The sequence below is a fragment of the Gallus gallus genome, chromosome 2 (assembly GCF_016699485.2).
Source record: "Gallus gallus isolate bGalGal1 chromosome 2, bGalGal1.mat.broiler.GRCg7b, whole genome shotgun sequence".
Taxonomy (NCBI): domain Eukaryota; kingdom Metazoa; phylum Chordata; class Aves; order Galliformes; family Phasianidae; genus Gallus; species Gallus gallus.
Genome location: NC_052533.1, coordinates 79,323,618 through 79,342,174, shown reverse-complemented (window position 1 = coordinate 79,342,174; position 18,557 = coordinate 79,323,618). Strand labels below are relative to the sequence as shown.

The 18,557-nt window shown below is 39.6% G+C and overlaps 1 protein-coding gene across 11 annotated transcripts in view; it reads left to right on the top strand.

The window, feature by feature from the left end:
* Positions 1 to 15,318, top strand: part of PAPD7 (poly(A) RNA polymerase D7, non-canonical) — a 56,384-nt gene extending 41,066 nt beyond the window's left edge. For 3 of the 11 annotated variants that reach the window (XM_046926570.1, XM_040686941.2, NM_001389456.2), the window contains 2 exons: positions 697 to 855; positions 13,090 to 15,318. In XM_046926570.1, the coding sequence (XP_046782526.1) occupies positions 697 to 855; positions 13,090 to 13,269 (339 nt within the window). In that variant the 3' untranslated portion in view covers positions 13,270 to 15,318. Of the gene's footprint in view, positions 1 to 696; positions 856 to 6,954; positions 7,001 to 12,894; positions 13,004 to 13,089 lie in introns of all 11 variants that reach the window. The other 8 variants (XM_040686949.2, NM_001012950.3, XM_015282282.4 and 5 more) reach the window with 7 other exon arrangements.
* The last annotated feature ends 3,239 nt before the right edge of the window (positions 15,319 to 18,557 follow it).

The window sequence follows — 18,557 nt, the reverse complement described above, 5'->3', positions numbered from 1 at the left end:
GTTGGTCAAGCTGGAAGGAGGAGGAATAAGAAATTTAGTAGTGAGCTCCATTACAGTATTTCTGTAGTCTTACATCCATCTTGCTTTCCCCTGAAGATCTGTGCATACTTCCAATGAAAATTGATGAGAAAAGAACTCCTAACTAATACTGAAGTGGATAACTAGTGCTTATATGTTAGTCTTGTCTGACAGGCCATCTCCTTGTTTCTTGGTAGGTGGAGCTCTAACTTTGGTGGGTTGAATGAGAGAAGACTGTAAGAATTTGAGTAACTTTTCCATACAGTACAATCCATAACACTGTTCTGAGGACGAATTCTATCATGACACCTGAAATTGTAGTCCTCATTTCACTGTCACTATTCTTGTACTGTTTTTTTACCAGCTGTAGTTCCTACCTCTTAATTCTAATTTGGTATAAGAGAGCTTTCTTTGGCTTTAGATTGAGCTGACTGGAACTGATTTATCGCCACAGACCTGTTGACTTTGTCTTCGTGACGCAGGCTCAGTTAAACTCAGTCTAAGTTGCTTGATGTGTAAAATAAACATAGTACTAGTTTATTTTATTTTCTTACCACTGAAAGAATCTTTACAGTGTTCACGAGAGTTTATATTTGGATGCATTTTCACATTCATAGACTGTATATGTTGTATTTTCTGTAAAGTTGCTTTTCTTTTCCCCTTTTTCTCTGCCAAAAGGATTCTGATACACCACCTTGCACAGCTCCTAATGTTTACCAGTTCAGTCTGCAAGCACCGACTCAACTTATGGCCAGTTTACCACCAGCATTGCCTATGCCAAGTGGTAAACCCCAATCTGCGCCTACGAGAACCTTGATAATGGCCGCCAGTAATCAGGTATGAGCCAACTGAATGGAGCTACCTTTTTATGAGAAAGTGGTCAAGTCAGAATTATAGATCATTTGCGCTGTGCTGAAAGTCTAAAAAAAATTCTAGAGATATACTTGATGTAGTATGTGCTGAATTTCATATAACCATTAAGCTACTTAACTGCCATGTCAGAAGCATAGAAAGAAGAATGGGTGGGAAATGCTTGAGATACTTGGAGCTCTTCCACAGCTTCCACAACATACTGATCTCTAGGAATAAGCTGATAGGCAAGTGTCAGACATCTGACTCTAACCTATATTTGAGCATTCCAGTACCCAAACTAGTGAGATATTTGCAGATCTCTAGGCTGTTTAATGTCCTTTTCTTAAACTGGAAACTTCTCACAAGTTATATAACTGTTAAGCTAGTGTTTGAATGTGAAGAAATACTACTGCCTTGTCTGGGTGTGTTTAGTGGCCTTGATTTCTGAATTGCTGGAACAAACTTGTCTCCACTTGTAACTTTCTGTAATAATTTTAAAGATGGAGAAAAAATCTAGGCATGTTTCCAAGAAATATACCCAAATATTAAGTGTGCAGGGAGACAGTATGTTACTTAACTAGCCTGCAGTGTTTTAGGTAAAATCCATTAATGTACAAAGAGAATAAAGATCCTTAGCTTTTCCTCACAGCCTTGGTGCATCTATCTATAGCAAAATGCTCCCTCAGTCTTGATTATTGAAACTTAGTCAAAACAGCTGCCTCATGAGCTTAAGTGCAAGTTATGGGTAGTGGGTTGTCTATGATAAAGAAACAGTGGAAATTTCTTTGACGTCCAGTTTTGGTCAGATTTCTGCAATGTTTTCAATGTTCTCTCAATTCTCCTATAATATTTCTCGGGATTTTAGGACCAGGATACTTTTATTTCATGACTTTTTTTATCTGATTCAAAAATTCCTTGATGCTTTTGAAAGGGACCTTTAAGACTATCTACTTCAAACTCCTCTGCCACATCAGGGGAATGTTCCACTAGGCCAGACTGACAGAAGTCCCATCCAACCTGGTCTTGAACACACAGAATCACAGGGGTTGTAATGCATCTCTGGAGATCATCTAGGCCAGCCCCATGGAATACTTCCAGGGAGGGATTATGACATGGGATGTTTGCTTCAGTTTCTGCTTTGAGATTTGTGAAGTATTTAAACGGTCTGAGTATTTGGTTGGAAGGGACTTTGAAGTCACTTAGTCCATCCTACTCATCATATTTCTGAATAACTCCAAGAATGAGAACCCCCTCCTAACCTCCACTCTGGGCAATGTGTTAGAATCATAGAATTATTTGAGTTGAATGGGACCTTTAACAGTAATCTAGTCCAACTCCCCTGCAATGAAGAGGGGCATCTACAGCTAGATCATGTTGCTCAGAGTTCTGTCCAGCCTGACAAAAGAAGGGACCTCCCCCCCCCCAAAAAAAAAAAAAACATAAAAAGTGAGCTCTCTCTGGGGATAGAGCATCCACCACGTCTCTGGGCAACCAGTGTGTTCCTGTGCTTCACTGCCCTTATTAAAACAGACAAACAACTTTCTCTTCTCTAATCTAAATCAATCTAAATCTCCCCTCTTTCAGTTTGAAACTGTTTCTCCATGTCCTATCATAGCAGACTGATAAAGAGTCGTCTTTAAGTTCTCCTGTAGATACTGAAAGACTGCTATCAGGTCTCCCTGCAGTACATTTTTCTAGGCTGAATAGCCTCATCTTTCTCAGCCTGTCCCTGGAGGAGGGGAAGTGTTTCATCCCTTGGATCGTTTTTATGGCCCTTCTCTGGACATGCTCTGGCACATCCATGACTTTCTTGTACTGAGGACTACATACCTGAATGCAATACTTCCAGAAGAGGTCACACCATCACAGAGTAGAGGGTCAGGATCACCTCCCTTGCCCTGCTAGGGGCATAGCTCAGGATACAATCAGCATTCTGGGCTATGAGGGCACATTACTTCTTAATGTCTAGCTTGCCATCCACCGGGACCTCTAACCCCTTTTTGACAGAGCTGTGCTCAATACTTTCATCCTGTAGTTTGTACTGATAGTGGGGGTTGCCATTACCCAGGTGCAAGACCTTGCACTTGGTTTATTGAACCTCATGAGTTTCTCCTGGGCCCACTGCTCCAGCCTGTCTAGGTCTCTCTGGATGGCATCTCACCCCTCAGGCATGTTGACTGCAAGAAGCAGCTTAGTATCTACAAACTTTTTGAAGGTGCACTTGATCGCACTGCTACAAATGTTGAAGAGCACTGGTCCTGGTACCGACCCCTGAGGGATACCACTTCTCACTGATCTTCACCCAGCCATTGATCCACCACTCTATGATCTCTTAACTAGTTTCTCATGCATTCAACAGTTCCTGTCAAATCCATTTCTTTCCAGTTCTGAGAAGGATGTTATGGGGGGGTTGACAATGTCAAAAGCCTTAGTGAAATTCAGATGACATCAGTGGCTCTTACCTTGTCCATTGATGCATTTACACAATCATAGAAGGTCACTAGACTGGTCAGGCAAACACTGTCCCAGTGTTTGATCCCACATTTATTTAAAAAGTTTAGTCTTAAATTTAGTCTTAAAATACTTTTCGCGTACTTCAACTTATGTCCATTTCTCCTTGTTCTTTTATTAAGCATTCTCTACTGAGAACAGTCTTCCTCCGTCTATTTTAAATCCTCTCATTAGGTACGTAGATCCATCAGTATGATCCTCAGAGTTCTCTTTTTGGGGGTAAACATCTTTTTCATGTATGACAAATGCTTCAGTGTCTTATTCTCACAGACTTTCTCTGGACTCACTTCAGTATACCTACATCTCTTTTACTGGGGAGCCCAGACTTTTACACTGCCCTCCAGATGTGGCCTCACTATTGCTGAGTAGAGGGATCACCTCTCTCCACCTTGTAGTGATACTCTTCCTAATGTAATGCAGCCTGGGATGTTGTTGACCTTTCTTGATACGAGGGCATGTTGCTGACTCAAGTTCAACTTGTCTGTTGGCAATCTGTGGTTGTTACACCAAACTGTTTTCCACCTGGTCAATGCCTTGCATGTATCGATGCATGAGATTATTCCTTCCTATGGGCAAAGTTAAATGTGAAGTTTATGAGGTACCTGTCAACTCATTTCTCCAGCCTGCCTAGGTATCTCCATATGGCAGCACAACTGTCATGTTTATTAGCTGCTCCTTTCAGTTTCTGAGGATTACTATCCTGTCATCCAAGTCACTGATTAAGATGTAAATTAATGTTGGCCCGGCATCAACTGCAGAAATGGACCACCAGTTGCTGACCTCTAGCTTGACTTTGTGGTGCTGATCAAGACACTTTAAGCCTGGCATATAAGGGTATATTTTTCATTCAGCTTGTGAGTTTGTGTAGAGATGGCACCTGCCACTTACTATGGAATGAAAAAAAAACAGTGCTTGGTTGGAACTTTTAGATGTATAAGAAGTTCTATGGGAACGGTTTTTTCATATTCAGTAATACCAGCCTTGAGTTCTTCCATGTTATAGCTCAATCACAAATTCTTTCTAGTTGCTTCACAAATATTTATTTAAAGCACTTGACAGAAATGTTTTTCAAGACCCCCCCCCTCCTTTTGTTTAGACCAGATTACTGTTGTTCTACATACTGCTGGTATTCCACTATTTCCTTGTAGACTGCTTAATATGGTCTTTGAAAATTGTTCCATCACATGCTTTCCCCATCTATTTCCTCTGCAATCCTCAATCATGTAGCAAGCCCCCACTTGTATCTCAAAGGTATAATCTTGGTTTTAATCTCCTGAATGATGAATTCAGTTTTATTAATTCCAGATTTACGTTAAACTCATGTGAAGTATAAACTCAGTCTGTTTTGTTCTTTCCCTTAGCATCTCTTTTCTATGAAGAGGTGTCCTGTAGCTTAACTTCATAAAAATTGTGTGAAAACAGAATCAAGTTGCAGTTACTGGTACAAAACAAGTTAGGATTTGGAGCTGACTAGGTTGTGAAGAGGCAACCTGTTGAATGAATGTTGGACCTTAGCTGCAATTTTGAAACTTAGAAAAAAGTGTTTTGCAGGGTTACTTGGCTTTTTTTTCAGTAGTTTGTACAATACATAGATGTTTAAAACTGGAGTTTATTTCTGGCTTTTGAAAGACAAGGATGTGCCCTTTGGGATCATGTTAAATCAGAAGAATTTCTTGCTACTTACAGTAGCAGTTGTTTTTCTACAGTGAATTTAGTGAGAGTTTGTATTGTGAAGTAGACGTGTTCTTTTAGATGAAGACTGTGACCAACCAAGTCTGGTGGGGAACTGAAATCACTTTCAGAATGCTGTAAATGTATGCTTTTCATTTGCAACATTTTGGAGAATGAATGAACTGGATTAGCTTGATAACTTTACTCAAACTGGTATGGTCTTCAGTTACAAGTTTCAATAGGCACATCTTACTAGCTGAAAGGGTTTCTATCCTGATAGGCTTGAATATGCACAGGCCTCTTTAACAGCAGATATTTTCCTATCTGAAAAGTGTTTGAAAGGGATTCCATTGTCTACAAAGGAATTTGTCTTAAGCCTCTTCCTTGGCAGTTTTTTTTCAGCTTGCTGTCTTTGAAGACTTTACGTTATTCACAGTAAGCTTTACCTAGGTCTCCAGTACTACCTGTAGAAATAGGAGGTGCTGGTGCAAGAACTTTGAACCAGTAGAAGCCTTCTAGACAAATTCTCTGCTGTTAGATCTTCCTAATGCTTTCTTGTTTGAAAAAGCACTGGAGTGATTAACAGTTCTATTTATACACTGCATAATTAATTGGAGAAATTCCAGGTAGTTCAGGGACTAATTAAGCTCCTTATAAAGATCTATGTTCTTTTCAGTGTTTTATTAGTGTTTTTCCTTGGTAATCATTCTACTTTGCTGACAAAGCAGTTTGAAATTTCTTTTGGGAGAATGGAACAACTTATGAACCAGTACTCTCCATTGGAGTGAGTAGAAAAACAATACTGGTGTACATGTCCAGGGGAATGGAATGGAGAAAAAATAGTTGGTGACTTTCCATTAGGAGAAGGCCAGTTTTCTTGCTGTAATTTTCAAATGGGGTAAGTTCTGTTCAACTTCTTGGGTTGATGGTGGCCACTTTGAGAAGTCACCGATGAAGACAGAATAAACTATATGTTGTTTAGGTCTAATTTTTTAATGTTGCTTTTTCATCCTAAGAGTGCTTGTTTGATTCAAAAGGATTCAAGATAGCGAGCACCAGTCCTGCTGGACTAGCTTCCAGTGTGTCTGTTCTGTCCAAGTAAAGCTCCACTGAGGACATTCAAGTGAATATCTGATTGCTAATGTGGTCATTGAGAATTTCATAGCAGCATTCACTACCTGCTTCTGAAGGAAGAAGGCAACTAGGAAAAATGAAACTTTAATGCTAGTACTAAAATGACATAATCTAAACTTTTACGCTTCACTTGCTAAAATGCTTTGCTTCAGAGTTTTCTCTTACCCAGAACAATTGTGGGAGGTGTTGCTTTGTCCCAGTAGCAATTCTGATGCTGTTAGCATCTAATAGTTCCTCAGAATGTAGTGGGATTGGAAACATTATTTTCCAAGCTTCCAGAGTACTTTTTGAGTTGAAGAAAAGGCTGGTTGAAACTCTGAAGAGCAGTTTCTAAGGACAGGATTTCATTATAATAATTAAAAAGTAAGAATTGAAGAAAATGTGGAGGTATCACCTGATCAGTTTGCTTAGCATAACTTTGTCTTTCCATGTCACTGTAATCAGATTGCTCCTCCTTATCTCACATTAGTTTAAATACCTGCATATGCATTTCATCTACCTACTTTTTCACACTGACCATATTGATGTGAACTCATTGTTTGGAGAGTGCTGTGGGCCTGTGTGCTGAAATAATTTTTTTCCAAGTAAAAGCTGAGAAATCTCAGTAAGAAATATCTTAAGCTCTAAAATATTCAGTGTTAAGACAGAAAATTTATCTCTTGAGATACTTAATAAAAAGTGTTCAGATAAAAGAACAATGGCCTTGTCATGATAGTAGCAAAGTTGAAGTATGAGTTCTGCCTTCTCATTGCTTGTTTCGACTCGCAGCTGTTCCCTCGTGACTTTGAGTCTTCTGATTCTCTAGTGTTAGCAGGTAAGAAATGCTGAAACTTCTGTATGTGCTCTTTCTGGACTCCGTATGAGTTATTTTCTGTTGCATAAATGCTGTTTTCTTTAATTGGAGAAGAAATGAGATTTGGCTTGTAAATGCAGAAATACAAACTTGTCATTATGCTGTCAAGTGAAAACTAGCTGACTTCAGCTAGTAGGTCCAAACAAAGGGCTCAAAAGGGAGGAGAAGGATCTCTTGATATTTGTAGTACTTTAGGCCTTGTTTTTCCCAGATTTAAACTTGAGTAAGAACTTTTGCTATGGTGCATCTTAAACATACACCACATTTAAGTCTTAACAAATTAAGAGGATAACCAGGTAGCTGATACAAATGTTATATGATCCTGTTAGCTTAAAAGTAATGAGACTAATGAACCACGGCCTGATACTTGGTTTATTGGTAGTGTTGTAATGATAAAATATTGGTTAGGCTGTTGCTCTACAAAACAGTGACTTTTTTTGTAAAGAACAAGTTAAATGTGACCTGCACACAGGATGCATTTTAGTGTATTTCCAGATGTTGTGCTCAGGAAGTGGGAAAGTGGACATCAATCTTCAAAAGAGGCATTGTGATTTTTGCTATGGGCCTGAGATTTTGGAAATAGGGTGAAGAATTGAAAAAAAAACATGAAGACGTTGAGGATGTGTTTGAAGGCATTGTTGGGAATACCTAAAATGCTAAATGGTACAGTAAAATTTTGTAAAATACTACACTAATACTTCACATGTAATAAGTCTGAAATATACAAGCTTCAATGATGACATTTTTTATCGGCTGCAGAATGGGTTCAGTTGTGACTGTTAATCCTGTAGTGTTAATGTAATAATAATAATAGGTTTCCTAAACGAGCTTTAGCTTTGTGGGTCCTTACTTACATATTGAATGCTGTATGTATAAGCTGATTTCTTTTAAATTTAACAGTACTGCTACTTCATTTTTCATAGCTCCCCTTTTTTTCCTCATTTTAGAGAAGCTAATAGTCAGAGGTTCAGAAACTGTTCAGGCTGTAGCTCTGTTACATATGTAGTTTGTGTTATTTTTGATGTTGAAATGATTTATTTTTGGCTTAAATTGTTTGAATACTGTCTTTGTCAGCAGTTTTGCATAGTAAAATTGCTTGTATTTGTCATTGAATCATAGAATGGTTTGGGTTGGAAGGGACCTTTAAGATCACTTGGTTCCAACCCCCCTGCTATAGGCAGGGACACCTCCCTCTAGACTGGGTTGTTCACAGCCCCATTCGGTCTGGCCTTGAATGCTTGCAGGGAGGGGGCATCCACAACTTCTCTGGGCAACCTGTTCCAGTGACTGACTACCCTCACAGTAAAGAATTTCTTCCTGATATCTAGTTTAAATCTATCCTCTTCCAATTTAAAGCCATTTTCTCTCATTCTGTCATTACATGCCTTGACAAAAAGTCCCTCTCCAGCTTTCCTGTAGGCCCCCTTCAGTTACTGGAAGGCTGTTGTAAGGTTCCCCCAGAGCCTTCTCCTTCTTTAGGCTGAAGAAAGAGCCCTGGCTTTTTCCTGTTCCTGTTTTTCCTCTCATAGGAGAGATGAGATGTTCCAGCACCTCTGATTGTCTTTGTGGCTCTCCTCTGGACCTGTTCCAACAACTCCATGTTCATCTTGTTGGGGGCTCAAGAACTGGATGCAGTACTCCAGATGGAGTCTCACGAGAGCAGAGAAGAGGGCCAGAATCACCTCCCTTGACCTGCTGGTCATGTTTCTCTTGATGTAGCCCAGGATGTGGTTGGCCTTCTGGGCTGCAAGCACACATTGCCAGCTCGTGTTGAGTCTTCTATCAACTGACAGAAATCCTTTCTTCAGGGCTTCTCTCAAGCCATTCTCTGTCCCACCTGTATCTGTGCATGGGATTGTCTTGACCCAGGTGCAGGAACTTGCACTTGGCCTTATTGAACATCATGAGGTTGACATGGGCTCACCTCTCAAGCCTGTCCAGGTACCTCTGGGATGGCATCCCTTCCCTCTAGTGTGTCAACTGCACCACTCAGCTTGGTGTCATCTGCAGACTTGCTGAGGGTGCACTTAATCCCACCGTCCTTGTCACCTACAAAGATGTTAAATAACACTGGTCCCAGTACCGATCTCTGCTCATCACCAGTCTCCACTTGGACATTGAGCTGTTGACCACAACTTAGTGCAGCAATCCAGCCATTTCCTTTTTCAGCGAGTGATCCATCCATCAAATCCATTTTTCACCGATTTGGTAACCAGGATGTCATTCAGGACAGTGTCAAATGCTTTGCAGGTATATGTTGTCAGTTGCTCTTCCTTTATACACTAACACTATACCTCCTTCATAAAAGGCCACCAAGTTTGTCAGGCACGATTTACCCTTGGTGAAGCCATGTTGGTTACCACCAATCACCTCATCTTATTTTTTTTTTATGTACCTTAGTAGGGCCTTTAGGAGGTTCTGCTCCATGATCTTGCTGGACACGGAGGTGAGACTGACTGGCCTGTAGTTTCCTGGATCATCTTTTTTTTCCCCTTCTTGAAAATGGGAGTTGTTTCCCCTTTTCCAGTCAGTGGGAACTTCACCACACTGCCATGACCTTTCAAATACGATGAATGGTGGCATGGCAACTTCATCTGCTGGTTCCCTTGGAACCTGTGCATGGATCTCATTGAGTCCCATGGACTTGTGCACCTTTACATTCTTTAGATTGTCTTGAACCTGATCATCACTTAGAGCAAGCAGGTCTACCTTCTGTTCTTACCATTGCTTTCTGCAACTTGAGCAGTGTGGCTCAAGTCCTTGCCAGTTGAGGACTAAGGCAAAGAAGTCATTGAACACCTCAGCCTTCTTTGTATCCCTTGTGACCAGGTCTCCACTTTTCTTCTGGAGAGGGCCCACGTCTTCCCTGACCTTTTTTTTATCACTGATATACCTGTGGAATTTCAACTTGTTTCCCCTTATGTCTCTGGCTAGATTTAATTCTGTCTGGGTTGTAGCTTTCCTAACCTTATCCCTGACTGCTCAGATAACTTGTTTGTAGTCCTCCCAGGTAACCTGTTCCTGCTTCCGCTCCCTACAGCATTTCTTTTTGAGCATAAATAAGTCCAGGAGCTCCTTGTTGATCCATGGAAGCCTCCTGGCATTCTTGCCTGCTGTCCTTTTTCTCAGGGTGCACTGTTTCTGGGCTTGGAGGAGGTGGTCCTTGAATACTGACCAGCTTCCTTGGGCCCCTCTTCTCTCCAGGGCTTTCTCCCATTCACCTTGCCAAGCAGTTCCCTGAAGAGTTCAATGTCTGCTCTCCTAAGTCCAGAGTAACAAGCTTGCTGCACGTGCTCTCTGACACCCTACGGATTTTGAACTCTACCTTTCTGTGGTTGCTACAGCCAAGGCTGCCATTGAGCTTCATATTACTCACCAGCTCCTTCTTGTTGGTGAGGATGAAGTCCAGCATAGCTCCTTTTCTCACGGGTTCCTGTACTACTTGGAAGAAGTTATCACATTCCAGGAACCTCTTCAATTGCTGGTGCCCTTCTGTGTTGTCCATCCAACAGATATTGGGGTGGTTGAAGTCCCCCATGAGGACCATGTTTTGTGTACCTGAAGCTGCTCTTATCTATTCACAGAGGGCCTTGTCCACTCAGTCTTCCTGTTTGGGTGACCTATTTAAGATGGAAAGTTTGTTTTCTTTGGCGTGTTACTTGATATTTAAATTTCTACCAGATTTGTTATTTGGGACAAAAGCTGGGAAGCAGACTTTTCTTAAATTTCTGTCAAAACATCTGGGAACTTTTTAAGCCTGGTATGTGTTACACATTTTTTTTCCCCAGCTTGTTTTAGTTGCAAGTTTCTTAGATTTCCCTACACATACAGCAGCTTCTCCTCGCAGAAGGTCAAATTCAGAGCACTTGTCCCTCCCCCAAAAATCACTTCTGTCATTTAGTTGCTGAATCAGCTGCCACATGTTGGTAGAAACAATTACTCCTTGGTAAGTGAAATGTCAAAACATCTAAACTGAAGGTGTTTGCATGTTGCAATTAGAGGGCTTTCTTTTTTGCTTATCTGATATGTCTTCAGCCACTGTCTGGGTAGACATGCCATCTCTCAGTGACTGTGGGGGTCCTGAGCATGTGGATATCAGAACAGTGTGGACTAGGTAGAGTTGATAGTCTTTGGAGAATTTCAAAAAGACATCAAGCAAACTTCCTTTAAGATTTTGAAATGAGCAGTGAAATAAGTATGTAGCAATTTTTTGACAATTTGATTACATCTTGAACAAACTGGTGGTATAACTATTTAGAGGATACACATAGGCTTAATTACCCTGCTTTCGGTGGGGTTTGGCTGACCTGATTTGAGTGAAGTGCTGCTTGCCCATGTGCCATCAGTTTTTTTCTGAATGCTTAGATTAAGGATTAAGCTGCCAGATTCTTCATATTTACAGCTGCAGATGATAGGCTTGATTAGATTGTGTGTTCTTTGGTCAGAGCTTTGTTCTGGTTTTACAGTAGCAAAACTAGAGTTAGCTCCTTTTTTTTTTCTATGGTGAAGCGTAACTAAGGAATAAAACTGTTCTCAGTGTTTTAACTATTGAATGACTGACTTGAAATATTTTGGCCTTATTTAAGCAAATTTAGTTGATATGTTTGTAGATCTTTGTTTATGTAATTGAGAGTCAGACGTATGTGTGTTGAACTACACTTTGCCTCACAAGAATGTGTCAAGATGGTGTTTGAAGGACCACTTGCTATTTTAATAAATAGCTCTTGATAGGTGCTTTGACAACATATTTCAGTAGATAAGTTTTGAGTTTTGCCTTTTAAAGATGAAGGATTCTCTCTCTCATTCTCTTTTCATCTTTGTCCTTGGTTATTTTACCATTGCTGTTCTGATGACACTCAGCATGTCTGTCCTGGGAGTTTAAAAATTGAATATGGAAGGGTGATTAGGTCACTGTAGGGCATTCTTTACAGATGAAAATTTTTTTCTACTATTGTGCAGTTTACTTTTCAATACTGTTCTTCACCAGGTGTTTCTGTAGATGGTCAGAGTCTCTTCTAATTATAGTTTAATAGTAAAAAAACGTGTATAGCATTATTCCTTAAATAATTTCAATGATGGTTTAGTGTTCTCATATTGCTTTCAACACCAGACTTGTTTGGAAATACAGGTTAATAAAGTAGCTGCAGTTATTTCATATTCTAGGCAGTTGCCCTATGTTAACTTCGTGGTGTTTCTGCTAAATCACTTAAGGTAGACAAAATGTATGAGCTTTTTTTTAAAGGCAGTCTGTTCTCATAGTAATTTCTTTCGCTCATTAGAAAAAGAGTTGCTTGTGTTGAAGCTGCAAGTATTTTTTATTTTTTTAGAATCTCATTATGTAGGGAAATGGTAATGCAACTCACTGTGGTATTAAGTGGTAGGGAAAACACTTAACTTGGTTGTTATTAAGCCTTTTCAGCAGCTGTTGTTCCAGGTTATTAGAAATTCTCCCAAAGAAAGTGTCATGTTACACTCCTGATTGTTATTTTGCCTTGGTCTGGATGTGTGGTATGTAGCAGGCAAATAAGATTTATCAGATTAGGCCCAAGTCCTTCCGAAGTCATGGCTAGTTTACCTATAGAGTTAAGTGAAATTACAGGTAGAGCAGGCTTGTCTTTTGCATTAGCTCGTGCAGTGATGCCCCTACATTCCTTAATAATGATGTTTCTGGAAGTCTTACTGGATATTTCACTTGGTCATATTCTTTCCAAGAATCTTTTACAGACATGTCTGTTACAATTAGTGTTTAATGTGGAAGGTCTGTTTTTATAATGGTGATGCATGGTGAGCATATCTAATACTCAGATCAAACGTTTTTAAAGGATGCTTTTAAATCTACACCATTTCATTTGCAGGACATTTACTTCAGAAAACAAGCTGTTAGTGCCTTGGGACTTGTGCAGCTAAAATCAGACAAGCATGGAAAGATCAGTTGCTTCAAGCAGTGTTCTGTGGGAATGACTTGTATGTTGAGGAAATACCACTGGTAATACGTACTTTGTTTCAGTTGTTTGTATGCCTAAACTGAGTGCGTGTCTTCTGTCTTTTAGCAGCACACTGGAATGAAGTTTTCCATGAAAGGAACTCATAACCAAGGCAACAGCTACAGTCCTGTCAACAGTGGAGGCATGAGGCAACCAGTTGGTAACAGAGGACACCACCAGTACAATCGTAATATATGGAGAAGAAAAAAACACAGAGACAGTTTACCTATTAGTCTGAGCAGATAATGGCAGATGCCAAAATGACCTTCCCTGTTCACACAAACTGAGTGAGTGCCACTCGACTTAGGGGATGGAGACCAGTATCCAGCACATCGTTTTATTGGTGTTGCCAAATATCTGCAGCTGACTTCTTTGCATGTTTCTTTGTGTGGTGGTTCAGTCCATCTTCAAGAAGTAGTTGTGCTTATCTGTGAAGCCTTATTAAATGTGGAAGTTTGTTTTTCTGCCTTCCCACAATGGTTCATACAGTGCCGAAGCAGCTCTGACAGTGGAACTGCAAGGACATTTACAAATGCTGTGGCTTTTTTTGCTGTGGCTACATCTGTTCCTATGTGGGTTCTGTTTTCTTTTATTTTGGAAGTGAAGGAAACTTCAGCCCCTTCGATTTTTTTTCCTTTGCAGCAAATCAAGTCGGGAATTCATAAAAATAAATTTGCTGCGCTCCTGTTTGTTTCAAAGTTCAGAATTTTTTGCTCTGTAAATATTGGAGATATAATTTGTGCAATAACTTGGAATTTTAATTTAATTTCATATTGTCACATAAGTTATATTTAAGGGGAAGAGGTTTTTTAATTTACAGATCCTTTCCCAGGTTGCATTATCTAAGTTGGGTTCATAGTTTTGGCAGGTTGTCTGAGCAGTGTTACAAACATGACATTTGGTAATATTTGAGGCTTCTTGATTCACAGTGAAAGAGAGATTTGGCTTACGGTTTTAAGAAGGTATTAAGCTCCAAAGCAATTCAACCCTATGTTTTTTAGCTCATTGTCTGGCCTCTATCAGTCGTCTTGCTCTGACCAATGAGTTTTAATTTTATTCCTTTTAATAGACAACAAATCCAGCGTTCTTAGTACCAGAAGTGAAACCTTTGAGGGAGGGGGGAAGGCTGGTTCAAGTCCCGATGTGAAATTAAAAAGCGGCGAACTACATGCTTTGATGCATTTTAGTAATGTAACCTGTTAACGGTTGGGTTCAAACAACATTATTAAATGGAGGTACCCGGCTTAAGGAATGTGGAGAAAGGAAATATGTTGATTCCATTAAGGAATCTGTATAGCAGTATGCATTCGTTCTGTTAAGAGCAAATATATAAAAAGTACTTCAGCTGCTCTAAGCATTATGAGAAGTATCTTTTAATGTATTGCAGGAGAGCACAGCCCAGTGTTGTACGCAGTATGAGTGGCTGGCACTTAATTTACAGATGCATACAGGTATACTATGCAAGTGTGTATTGCCATGACAAACACTGTCTTTAACTTTTTGAAAAATGTACATCCTGCCTAACCCTGAGTTTTTAAAGCACCACAGTTGTCCTGGGAGTAGGTCACGTCTCATGCCCTCTGACTTCCTGTTTTTTTTAGTGAGAGTTCTTAAACTATACAGAAAACTACAGATCAGTTATATAAATCCATTAGCAGAGAAAGCTGAAGAATCCTGTTAACAGGACATCTATACTGTATACAGATAGAGAAGGTTTTAAAACTGGTATCCGAGTGTTAAAATGAGGTGTCGAGCATGAAGCTTTTTAATATGCTGTATGCCTTTGAAGCAGAAGTAGTTCATGTTATTACTGAATCTGTCAAACAGGTCTTTGAGGGGAGAGAGGGCAACATTCCAAAGTAGAGTAGTGCATATCTGTTTGCAAAAAGTTTGTCTTAATGCTCCAGGTTCGTCACAATTTTAAACAAAAAAAAAAAATTGTGAGCTGATGCATAAATAATATCTAAGGGCTGTTACAGGAGCCTGTACTGCTTAGTCTTCACACACTAGCAATATTGAGCATAACTACATTAAAGAGCCTTCAAAGGCTTTAGTTGGTGTCTTACTCTAGCGTCCATTTTAAAGTGAAATTCATTTAAAAGTGGTATCATGTAACACTTCAGTCATGGTGAACCAAATAAATTGGCCTGGCTATCACTGTGGTTATGTGCTACAGGTTTCAAAAAAATCATGTTTAAATTTTTTGTGTGGACAACTATGTGGAAGCTAAAATTGACATATTTTTATGTAAAGTTTTCTATTCTTTGATTTTTAATAAACTTTGGAGACCAGTCACTCTTATGTACATTTTTATGGGGAATGTAATGAAGTAATATTTGACCTTATCCCGTTGTTTGACAGGTAATTTGAACAACAATTTCAGTATGTGTGTCAGACATCTTCAGAATGAACCTGGACGTTGGATGGGTGCCATCTGCAATACTGTTCTTTGTATTTATAAAGAGAGTAACCAGTACGGCTGTTGGTTTCATAGTTGTGGTTTTGGTTCCTTGATAATGAGAGTGCAAAGGAACGAGAGGTAGTTTCCTGACAATGTTCTTAGAGAGAGATAGAATAACAGATCCCCTGAGAATATCTTTATTTTCCATAGAATTTTTTAATTCCTCCCTGTAATTTCAACCTGCTTTCAAAGTGTATCCATTTTAGCATCCTTAAATACTGGGTGCATCTTGTTTTTTTGTTTGCAAGATGATAGAAATCATGATTGGAGGGATTTTTTTCTTCAGGGATTACCTTATATGCCTTCTCAAACTGTGAATATAAATGTCTTTATGCTTGAGATCTGGAAATTTTTCTGTTGTGATCTTGTTAATGGCCTTTGTCCCACTGCATCTCATGCTAGGATTATGTGCACAAGGGAAATCTTTCTACTTTCCCCCTACCCACTGATGTGACATGTTTTCCTGCTGTGAACTCTTTACTGTGCAGCAAGTCGTTTACTGCTCAAGTAGCTTATGAGAGTTGAACAGTAAGTTGGTTTACTGCCTCACTAAAAACCACATTCCAAACAAATGCTTCACTTGCCATTTTTTAAACCTAAAACAAGCGCATGTTATGGGACTTTATGTGTAAGGCTGACAGCTGTGTTGAAACTGAAAGCCCATAAGCTTTGTCAGAATAACCACTTCCTGTCAGTAAAAACTTTTGTAATCATCAACTTGGGACATCCTTCTGAGAAAATCTTTGTTAGAAGATTCCCTTCTTCCTGCTTCTCCTTTCCAGAGGCTTTCCAGAGAGGAAAAGCTGAATGTTCTGATGAACTACCTTCACCCCTCCAGTAGTACTATTGAATCCATCTAGCTAATTTTGGTGCCAAGGTGAGTAGGTGAAACTCCTGGACAAGCATGTCTTGACATGCGATAAAAGATGGGTGCCCTCCTACATCATCATATGAGAGATCATCCGAACAACTTTTTTCTCTTGGGAAATCTCCTTGGAGACCAATGAGCAAAGTATAAGGCTGATTTGTTGTTATATGTGCATGTGCAGTTTTATGTGGTTGAACAGAGTTGCAGTTTTCAACTGCAAATGCATGATTTGTTCTGACATTCCTGTGGGGACTTGGGAAGGAGAGCAGGGGAATCCCAGCAGATCTGTTTGGTTTACAAAAAATCCACTGCTTCTGGTGAAGAGCAAGTCCATGCAACAGTTTTGCTGGTTAGCTCTTGTTTCAATAGTTGAACCAGTTGACTTACCATTTTGTCCCCATCTCCCATTTAACAAAGCATTGCTGAGGAATGCAAGGTTGTGTGGTTGTGGGTGTTAGGAATCATGAGCAGTAAAGTGCTGAACGCAGATGCTCCATGGACAAGGGTAAGGCCCGGATAAGGCTCCAAGCAACCTAACGTAACTTAAAAGCTAGCAATGCTGGCTCAGGAGGCTGGGGCACCCTAAACAGAGTTCCTCTGTTTAGGAAATCAGAAATTGTGATATTACAAAAAAGGATAACTGTATTTTGATGTAATGTCATCTCTATTCAGTTTATGAAGTGTTCTGATGGGGGCAGAATTCAGACAAGAGTAGGGTTTTTTGTTTGTTGGTCCTGCACTTCAAAATACCTCTGGAAATTCTTGGGCCAATAGGTTAAAACGGGTAAGTATGTACTGTGTTCTGGAATCAGTAATCCCTGGAAATGCATAGTTTCCAATCATAGACATCGATCAAGAAGTAAATCAATAAACCTTCCTGACTAAAATGATTTTTTTATTCTTGATATTTTGCTGCTTCAGATCTGTCAGTTTGCACTCGAAATGTTAACACAATACACAAGTGTGAAATAAGTGGTTTGTCTCATTCGCAGTGCAACTTGCATAGATTAATTATGATAGGCTAAGCCTGGCAACTTTTGAGAATGAACAGCTTGTTTGACTTGATTCTGTAGTGCAGGAGTTGCGTAATTACTTACAGTAATACTGCTGCATGCTTGAAGGGTAGTAAAAGAGCATCATGAAAAGGCCCTTAAAAGGTGAGTCATGGAAGCTGTGCTTACTCCATGTTTTACCTGAGTAACTCTACATCATGCCTGCCTAGATCAGACCTGTCCTTTGTTTTGTAACATGGGAATGAGAACAATTTTTGTCAGAAGTGTGTATCTAGAAAATTGCAACAAGAAAAAGGAAGCAAAATCTCAAGAGCTCAGTGATCTTAGCTTGAAATGTAGAATAACAATTCCAGCATAATCGGAATCATTACAAGGCAAGCTGCATGTCTACTACTAAGAACGTAAAGCCAGCACCAAGAGAAATCCACAGCACTAATATGATCTATGGGGGAGAACTCTAGTGTATATGAGATATGAGTATTGCTAAGCCAATAACTGGATGACTTGCCTCGTGCAGTATTTCATCTTTATAACTGGTTCTATGGGAAAGCAGAATAGGATTAGTTAGAACCTGCGTCAAAACTTAACATTTATTTATCAAATGTTTTGTAACGCCTCACACAATTGCTATTAAAGTTGCTATTAAAAATGGATTGTTAGTGAAACATATGGTCCTGTATTGCACAGTGAATGAGCCAGTGTGTTGCCTTCTGCTTAACCAGAAGGAATCAATAGATGGCGCTGAGTACGAATTTTTGGGCTTGGTTGGTGCAGTCAGTTGCCGGTTAATTGTGGAAACAAATTATTTGGACTGTTTGTTAATGATCATAATATAAGAATTGCCATGCACCGATATGACGAATTTGTGAAGTATGGCCAATATACAGCATCAGGTTTTTCTGTAGTGTTTATGGCTATTTTGAAACTGTGAAGGCTTGTATAAGAAATAATAGAGGAGAAACACCTGGAAAATGTTAGTTGATGGTACGACAGAACTCACCAGTCCATCTCACAGATAAAATGAATGTGAACTAAAGACACATCAGATGAACTTTTTCCAGTATAATCAGCAACTCTTATTACAAGTCTACTGTTTTAATGGTTAAATTCCCTGTGGCTTTCCTCACTTTAGAGAGACAAAAAGAAAAGTGTAATCCTCTCGTTTCTCTATTCAGTTATGGCAGCAGCTACA